This window comes from Alligator sinensis, unplaced genomic scaffold (assembly GCF_000455745.1).
Source record: "Alligator sinensis unplaced genomic scaffold, ASM45574v1 scaffold1360_2, whole genome shotgun sequence".
NCBI classification, from domain to species: domain Eukaryota; kingdom Metazoa; phylum Chordata; order Crocodylia; family Alligatoridae; genus Alligator; species Alligator sinensis.
Window position 1 is genome coordinate 368250 of NW_005843005.1, and position 9864 is coordinate 378113.

At 43.9% G+C, this 9864-nt stretch overlaps 1 protein-coding gene across 1 annotated transcript in view; it reads left to right on the forward strand.

Annotated features, from left to right (window-relative positions):
* The window catches only part of LOC102388229 (O-acetyl-ADP-ribose deacetylase MACROD2-like), a gene marked incomplete at both ends in the record, with an annotated part of 443367 nt that overhangs the window by 349019 nt on the left and 84484 nt on the right, over positions 1–9864 (forward strand). Inside the window, one exon of the mRNA XM_006036701.2 lies at positions 1710–1791. Coding sequence (XP_006036763.2) covers positions 1710–1791 — 82 coding nt within the window. The remainder of the gene's footprint in view (positions 1–1709; positions 1792–9864) is intronic.

Below are 9864 nucleotides of genomic sequence, written 5' to 3' on the forward strand. Positions count from 1 at the left end.
CAGCAGTCAGTTTCTTGATGCACGTATTTGCTGGAGTCTCCCCAGGAAGCCCTGTGCCCAAAAAGTTCTCAATCTTCCTTTCACAGTCTTCTCTAGTCTTTTGCCATACACTCTTACCTTGCAAGCCAGTATCATAGCCCTGTGTTTTCTGTCAGGAAAACTGCTAATCTTTTAATCCTGTTAATCTCTCTGGGTTAACTATGTTCACGCCTTCCCATACAGCCCAGCATCTTCTGTGCCAGCCTCTGCTATTTCTAGTTGTCTCATTGCATGAAATAGGTTTAACTGCTTCTGCTGTTGACCCTGGCTCTTTATAACAGAGTCCGTGATTATCTTTGAATTGAAAACTTGAGGTTAGCCAATACCATCCTCCAGCCTCCCAGTGTCTTTCTGATTTTTCCTTCAGTTTTTGGATGATATTTTCCCAGATTAAAGAGGTGTTATTCTAAACTGAGGTCTAAAAGGATGAACTGATCTATACTGAGAAAGGGGAGCTGAGTCCAGGATCTGCCCCTTTCAGTTTACCTAGAATCAGCTGCTCTGAATAACCAAATTTGTAGCGAAGGTTAGGATTTTTTTCCTCTCTGCATATCTCTGTTGTAACTGATCTGCATAGGGGCTGCTGCTAGCAATGCTACATTTTTCATCATAAGGGAGAGACTTGAAGTATATGTACAACCAGCATCTTCAGGAGTTCTGCAAGGGGGAAGTAGCTTTATATTTGCCATCATATCTTCACAGGGGATCTCTCAGCATAGATAGTGAATTTGCTGTGGCTCTGACCAGACCTTCCTTTCTGGCTAATCATCACCCACTTGCAGGGGATTGCTGACTACCAGGTGTCAGGGGCCTCAGCTAAACAGAACGCTTAGGCCTTGTGCATCAGCAGCTTTCTCCTACAAAGATTTTCTACTCTGAGGCCTGCAACCTGAGTTTTACAGACTAGTAGAAAAATAAGCAAGAATTGAATGAGTCCAATGTGGCTTTTCTTCCCCACAGTCTTAATTTTTGACTCTACAGGAAAAACCTTGCACAAATTATGATTTCCCTGGTAATTTCTTTGAAGAAGTGAGCGGGTGGTGCATCCATTATGCATTGTACTGCCATTTACATGCTTGGCCTCACTGGCTCTATGGTATATTAAATGCTTTATTTACCCATTGAGCTACCTGTCATCTAATCAACATTTTGTTTTTCTTGCATTTCTTGCTGGATTATACTGACAGTAAATTGTTTCATGTAAATTAAAACCACATGAAAGCTTTTAAAGCCATTCTTAAATACTAAATGATTTTGCAAATATGTTTGTTGGACAAGAATTGCATACAGGACTCTTTGCTTACCTATTTATTCTATTGTACTTTTGCTAGACACTCCTCATGCAACTATTCCATCAAATGGTGCATCCAGGTATTCAGCCAGACTGCCAGAACTCATTTATACCATGCTCAGGGGTGGTTTGAGTAAACAGTAGGCAGTTAACAAAGAACACAGTAGTGAGCCGCAGTTACAAATGATATTTTGTAAATTACAACACTGTTATGCAGTAAACACAAAAAAACAATGTTTTCCCACTTGCCTGGAGTATAAAACCAATGTTGGTTTAAATATCTCTATACTGTGAAGAAATATTCTTATTATTATGGAGCTATTCTTATTAACCTTTCTTGTGACTGCTGTTTCACCACAAATAATTTTTTTGTTTACAGGTGGATCGGATCATCTTCTGTGTCTTTTTGGAGGTCGACTACAAAATTTTCAAGAAGAAAATGGGCGAGTTTTTCCCCATAGGTATGTGCAGTAATAAGTTGTTGCCTCACTGTACTAACTTTGTACAGCAAAAAGGAAACATTTTGCATCTTCTGTCTCCTCAGCTGAGCATTAAGCCTAAGTAGAGATGTTCAAAAAGTCCATGGTGAAAGTGCTGTATTTCACTTTACTAAAAGCTCTATAAGTTAGAGCATGTTTGAACTGAACAGATGTTCACTCTTCGGTATGGGGGGCCTTGCACTACCTGAGGCCAGGAGATAGGGGAGCTCTTGCATGCATCCCAGCATGCCCCACAGACTTCCCAGGCTGCTGTAGACTCTCAAGCACAGCCAAATGGGCAAGCCATCCCTGATTGGCTGCCTGGGGTAGGGGAGCTGTCTCCCCCTCCCCTCCCCTTCCCCACTCTGTCAGTGACAGGAATCAGAGAATCACAGAGAAGCAGGGCTGGAAGGGACCTCTGGGCCAGGCTGGGGACACCCAGGGACCAGGATCCAAGCATGGGAGGCTGTCTGCTGAGTGCCAGCAGGGAAAGGCTGGGCATTAGCATCTCCCTGGAGCTGCAATAATGGCTGGGGGCACTGTTCTGGACCTGCTATGGATTGGGGGAGAGGAGGGGTGCAGGGCAAGATTGCTTGGGGCCAAGCTGGACACGGACATGGGCACCCCCCCACCCCCAAACTCTGCTCCCTGCTGAATGCCAACAGCAGTGGCAGAAACTCTGCTCCCTTCCCCACTGTGCCATGGCTCTATTTGGGGCCAGGATGGAGACCCACACACACGTGTGTTCTGACACCAGGGGTAGGCAATGTTTTTTGGCTGGAGTGCCGAAAAAAACAGAATGTCTACCTTGGAAGGTGCGGGAGTACAGACATGCCGGAGCCTGGAGCAGCTGTTTGCAACCTCCCAGCTGCAGCTAGCCCAAGGAGCCCAGTCTGCTTGCAGCAGGGCTTGCAGCCTCCCAGCCACCTGCTGGGAGCAGCCTGGGCTCCATGGCTGGCAGCAAGGCTGGCGGTGGTGTGCTGAGCAAAATTGCCATGCGTGCCATGCTTGGCACACATGCCAGGGGTTGCTGACCCCTGTCCTACATGCACTCAAGCCCTATGCTTTGCTAAATACCAATGGCAGTGGTGGCAGCAGCAGCTCCACTCCCTGCCCCACTACACCATGGCCCTGCTCAGGGCAAGGCTGGAGACCCACATACCCCAAACCCCACTCCCTACAGAGAGTCAGCTGGAGTAGCAGCACGAGCTACACTACTTTTCGCTACACTGGGAACTCTGGAGAGGCAGAGTGGGAAAGGAGCTGCCATGCTGGGTGGGCATCCTCCAGCTTCCTGGCGCTGGGCTTGGTGGGGGCTGGACTTGCACAGCAGGGGGGCTCCTTTTCCACCCCCTCCTCTCCTGCCAGAGTTCCTGGCACAGCCCCACACTGTCGTTCCTGGTTACAGCTGGGGAACAGGAGCCTCCCTGCTGCTGTGGGGCCTGACCCGGCCCCCATCAAGACCTGAGCTGGGAAACTTGGGGGGCGGGGGGGGGGAAGCCTGAGTTTCCACTCCCTCCGCTTGAGTTCTTGTGGTGAAAAGTGGCACTGCACTGCAGCTACTGGCTGCAGCTGGGGAAAGGAGCACCCCTGGCTTGGCTGTGTCATGCTGTGGGGCAGCTGTGTGGACATAAACTCCCCTTTCTCTCTCCTCTCCCACTGCCCCCACACCCCCGCTAGGCTCTGGCTCACAGCTGACCTGATGGAGGACCCAGGACTAAGATCAGGGGCTGTCACTGGCTCAGGTCAGTGACAGCTGAGGGGGCAGGGCTGGTGCTTGGGCAAGCACACTATCCTGCAAGGAGTCCTTGGGATGCCGGCGAATACAGCCTAGCTTCATGCCCAATGGGATGTGGCATATTCATTCAAAAAAGCACTATAACCTAAAGCACTTTAGTCTGATAGCACATCCATCGAGGGTTAACTTAGAGTGTGATCTGCCATTTTTAAAGCACTCTATGAGAACTGAATTTCTGTTCTGTTATGGCTATAGAGTGCTTTTTGCATGCTTATAGCACAGTATGCATAATGTCTGTACCTTACCTAAAATGTTAACTTCCTTGTAAGACCAGCTGTGAATCTTGTCTTTGTTCTTGTAAATGTGTATAAATTTGTTTAACTTTGAAATCAGGGGCACTTGTGTTTACAGGATCTAGGCCAAAACTTGTAATACTGAAAACTGTAGTTTCTACCTGCTTCCTGTCACTTAAACCAGTTTTATAGCACTGAGAAGAAAGAGTTTTATACTAATGTAAGTGAGAGAAGAATAAGCTCTTTGCTTATGTTTTTTCTGCATACTTTGTCCATTTTTTCCCCTTTCATTAATCATGCTGGTAGGATTTTATTATGAATGAAAATATATTGCAGAGGCTAGAACCCAATTGTTTTCTGATGAGAACTTAAAATTTGAGCTGTCCCTGTACAAAAATGAATCAAAGGAGAGATGGCTCTCTTAAGAACGCTAAGGGAATAATTGCCATTCATCTTGTGCCTCACACAGAAGATTTCTTTTTTGGAATGTAAAAAACCTCTAATAGATGGCAATTTTTTTCAGAAAAAGAAACCACTGAATACCTGATTTACTTTTATTGTATGTATCATTACATTTTTTAAATGTATTTTGCAGAGATGCTTTTCACCTATAGTTTTGGCTGCTTGTATGTCTTCTCCTTTCTATCACACTGCTGGTCCTGAGGGTCTTCCCACCTGCAGTTAACATGCAGGTTCTGGCAGTGTGTTTCTCACCGATTACAAACCTTTTATTCACACCAATTTTATGATTCTTTTATACTGCAAATTGGTGTAAAGGGTCTATAATGTAAAGGAGACCTATAAAGACCTGATATGTCTCATGAAACTCTTAGAAACTTCTTGGGGACTCAGGTAGTCACAACAGCCAGAAGTGTTTTTTCTCCCTATCTGGGCTTGTGCTAAGGACCTTTCTTTCTGATCTCACTATTGTTGTAAATGCCTTTGTCACTTCCAGATTGAATTATTGTAGCAATCGCTGACTGAGGCTGAATGTGAAGACCACTTCAGCTAGAACAGAATGCTAGAATCCACTGACTTCACAGTGTTTTTGTCTGTACTATATTATATGTGACCCTGCTGCTACTGTACCTGTGTGACAACCTCTCTGTAGTGCTTATTTCTATGCCTACATTGGTATGCAAGGTCAGATTACAGGGGACCATGTTCCTTATTTGCACATTCCCCATTGGTATGCATGGGTGAGAGAGTGAAAAACTCTTTTGTGCTTGTATTAGACTGTTAACATGTTTTAAATGCATTTAATGATTTGAACATAAGAGGCCAAGGAAGTCAGGCTTTTATGCATTGGCCCTGCCTTCTTAATTGTTAAATTCATAAGGGGACTGATGCTGTTAGAGAAAGTTGGGTAAATGTTGTTGAGAAGTCAGTGCTCACCATGACAAACTAAGAAAGAATTTGAGGAGAAATTTGTTAGAGATGTAAGAGGTAACAATAAAAAATCCTTAATTATACTAAAAGTCCTTCCAGGGAGTTAGTTGGGTCTTTGGATGATCAAGGTGTAAGAGGGGCACTAAAGGATGAAAGGGCCACTGCCAAGAAACTAAATGCATTCTTCGCAGCTGTCTTCACTGTGGAAGATGTTAGGGAGAGTCTCTTACCAGATCCACCCTTCCCTAGAGACAAGTTGGTGAATCTAACACACATTGAGGTTTCAGCAAATAAGGTCATAGAGGAAACTGATAAACTAAACAAACAGTAGCAAATCACCAGGAACTGATGGCATTCATTCTAGGGTCCTAAAGGAGCTCAGATGGGAAATTGCTGAAATGCTAACTGTAGTATGGAATCAGAACTTGTAGAAAGGTGATATCTTTTATTAGACCAACTAGATTTTTGAAAAAAAAAATTATTTGCAAGCTTTCAGGCACAACCACCCTTCTTCAGGCATAGGAGAAAAGATTGCAAAAGTTATCCTAGGTAGAAATGAAAGTTCAAATTTCATAGGAGAGTTGAAGGCGTGGTAAAATCTCCTGTTTGGAACAGTTCATTTTATGCAGATTAGGCTTAGGGAAAAGTTGGAATAGTCTGTTTACCTCAAAGTTGTTTGGTGGCAAGCAGGATGTAGAGTCATATTTCCTTCTGGTTATGATGTTTCATACTTCAGAAGCATAAAAAGATAGAATGTTCTTCTGGGCAAGAATTTCTTATGTGGTAAAGTATCTCTGGGCTCTGTGATAATGCAAATTACCTTGAACAAAGGCAGGAGCAGTGTCTCAGGTTTCAGGTGGTAAAACTTGTTTCCTCCTTGTAAAATTATGAAGATTTCATAATCTTCATGCAAGCTGGATGCCTAACTGTAGTATGTAACTTATCACTAAAAACAGCCTGGGTACCAGAGAAGAACTGCCAATGTGACTAAAATATTTTTTAAAAGACTCTAGAGTGGGGTTAGAAAAGTATGAGCTGGTGAGCCTAGATGTGTTTCTGGAAAACTGGTAGAAACATAATAAAAAAATGTTCAGCATATAGATTAACATGACTTGCTGGGGAGGAATCAACATGGTATTATCAAAAGGACATCAGGCCTCACCATCCTATTATAGTTCTTTGAGGGTGTCAGCAAACAGGTGGATCAGGCATGATCCAGCTGACATAGCATATCTGGTAATTGAAAAAGCTTTTGACAATGTCCACTAAGCTTTTAGTGAAGTTAGGCAGTCATGGGATTACAGGAAAAGTTAATTTGTAGATTAGCAATTGGCTTAAAGTTCAGTTTTAGGGATGGAAAGGAATAAACAGTAGAGTCCCCTAGGAATCTGTATTGGGACCAGTGCTGTTTAACATATTCATAAATTATGTGGAAAAGGGTTGAGTAGTAAGTTGGCAGCTTTGCAGAAGACACAAAATTATTTAATGTGGTAAAGACCAAGGTGAAACTACAAGGAACTAGTAGTTCAGTATAGATTCAGTGGAGATGAGTGTAAAGTGATGCATGTGGGCAAAATAACCCAAACTATACCTACATTATGATGGGCCCTGCATTGTGGACAGTTTGCTAAACACATCAGGTCAGTGCTCAGCAGCTGTCAAAAAGGCAAACAAAATGTCAGGAATTATTAAGAAGGGAATTGTAAACAAAGCAGAAAGTATCATCATTCCCCTTTATAGATCTATCATGTATCCGCCCCTTGAATACTTTGCCCAGTTTTGGTCCCCACACCTCAGAAAAACTAGAACTAGAGAAAGTACAGAGAAGATCAACAAGGATGGCTAGTGATATGGAATGGCTTTAATATGAGGCGAGATCGAAGAGCGATGAGATAGTATAATGGAATTTATTATGTACTACGGGTCACAAAATGAAACTAATAGGTAGTAAGTTCAAAACTAACAAAAGGAAGTTCTTTTTCATGCAGCGTCTAATTAAAGTATGAAACTCATTGCCATCAGATGTTTTGGAAGCTAACAGTTTAGCCAGATTCAAAAAGGGGTTGGAGAAATTCTTGGAGGAAAAGGGCATCAGTAATTTCTGTTGAGTATAGGAGTTAGGGGTACAGCCTCTGAATCAGAACTTCCTAGAACTTAACTGCTGGAAGCTGCAAGTGAGAGAGGAACAGTGGAAAAACCCCGGTCATGCTCTTGCAGCATCCATTCTCTGCCAGCGGGCACATCTACATGTGCATATTAATGCAAAGCTTTAAACTCTGGTGCGTATCACGCTAGTGTTTATTGCTTTTGGGCACCATCTAGGACCACAGTACATTGAGCTGGGTCAGATCTGTCCTTGCTGTCAAGGGTCCAGGGAGTCAGTCTTCCAGCCTGGGGCTGTTCTGACCTGGCTCAGCGTGCTGCCGAGGGGCTGGCTAGGGCATAAGGGTATTCCTGTGCGGGGCTAGCTGGCATGCAGCCCCCACACTAAAGCACCCTCATGCCCCAGCCAGCCATGTCAGTGTCTACATGTGTAGTTCTGCAGAGTAAAAAATTCTGTGAAGTTTATTAATTTAATCCAGCCTAATAGCCCTGCATGTGTAGATGCTGAGATATTTACTGCAGAGCTAATTAGGCAACTCTGCAGTAAATGTCTTATATAGATATGCTCAGTGTGTGATACAGAATTCTGGGCATGATGGACCTATGGTCTGACCCAGTTAATAGCAGTTCTTATTTTCTTATGACTTGTGTGGAAGTGTATGGTGAAGAGACCCTCAACGCAGGAATCACAAAGGGAGGCTTTAGGTTGGAGCTTTCCTAAAGAGATGGTATTACATCTCACCAATCAGCCATAAATGGATAAGTATTGGTGAAGTACAAATCCCTTTAGTGGGTTCAGTCTGAACCTGTTACCTACTTGGTTCTAAAGAGTTGAAACCCTTAGGGCCCGTGCCTATTAGAGTCTGTATAATTGAGATCCTTGAGGTTACTGAAGGTCTAAAAGACCTGAGTTGTGGGTTCCTTCTACAATTAGAAAAGGTGGTGAGCAGTGGGAGAGGGCCCCCCCCCCCATTGGCAGTGAGCAGCAGCAGAGCAGTGCTCCCCCCCAAACTGTGGTTGTGAGCGACACCTTGGTGATAGCGAACAGCCGCAGAGCAACACCCCGAATGTTGGTAAGCAGCAGTGGACCAGTGTGTCTCTCAGTGTTGAAGGGGTGTAGCGTCCCCACAGCGGTAGTAAGTAGCAGTGGCAGAAGGGGTGGAGCATTGTCCCCAGTGGTAGGGAGGAGTCATGACTGCAGCCAAGGAGCAGCACTCTCAGCTGCAGTGAGTAGCAGCAATAGTAACACTGAAGCAGTGTCTCCGCATGGTGGCATAGAATGGGCAACCTTGAACTAGCAGCTACACTGGCTCTCCAGACTACACTGGTTACTCTGTGTGGGTCTAAGAGAGAACTCTGAACATATTGACAGTGCTAAACTGTAAATAGCAAGTTGAGGTGGGCTACTGATTATTAAAGATTTCCTAAATCTGTTTGTTGTCCCATTTCCCCTTTTCCCCATCAGTTAACACTGTTATAGTTTAATATTACTTGCAACTGGAGAAGTTTGTTCACATTGGAACACCCAGGCAGAAATTATTTCCCCAGGTTTCTGGGTGGGGGGGCTCAAGCCAAATTGCGTAAAACCCCTAAGTTGAACTTGGTCATTGTTACTACCATCCAGTACCTAGCAGAAGGGTTACACATACATGTGTTCCAAAGACTGCATAATCTTTCATTTCATTCAGAGGGGTAATGTGTAGCAAGAAGTATAGCTAAGTAGATTGGATAAAGGCATGTCATTGTGTCCTATTGTGGCTTGGTAACTGGCCTCCTGGGTTATAGTGAACAATCCATATCCCATCTTTGCATCTCATTTTCCTTAACTCTAAAATGGAAGTAAAGAAACCTTTTGTTGTGAGAACTACAGATGAAAGCTTGGTATTGGTGTTATATCTTTAATGCCTTCTTGGGATTGGAGCTTGTGCATGTAATTGGGGTCATGCCGAGGAGGAGGAATTTACTTCCACCTTGGTCTGACAAGGTGTAACTTTGCTGACTTCCTGTACAAATGGTAAGGCCTATCTGGAACTTACTCTTTCTATCAAGACTATCTTCATGGCTATTCTTGGTGTGCTTTAATGGGTAAGGATGGAGTGTTGTTGTAGACCTCACTAAAAAATCCTTGTATTTTGGAGCTTTCAGTGTCATTTTAACACACAAATGGGATGATTGTTAGCATAAGAGTTTAATTTATACGTTGGTATCAACAATGGCAGTAGCCTGGGACTTTGGGAGATTTAGCTTCGATTTCGTGCTGTAGTACAACATCTGTTGGGTGTCTTTACATGAGCAGCAAGGATGCTCCAATATGCAGCACGTATGAGCAGATTCCAGCACGTATGAGCAGATTCCAGTGTCTCATGTTTCAGCATCCCCATGTTTGAAAAAGTGTAGTGGAGGCACTTTAACTAAAGCTTGTTTGATGAGCTTTAGATAAAGCTTCCCCATCACCAATTTTAAGTGTGGGGGAGCTGCTACATGAGATGCTCCAGGCACTCTAATTAGAGTGGCTCTCAGAACCGCTCGAAT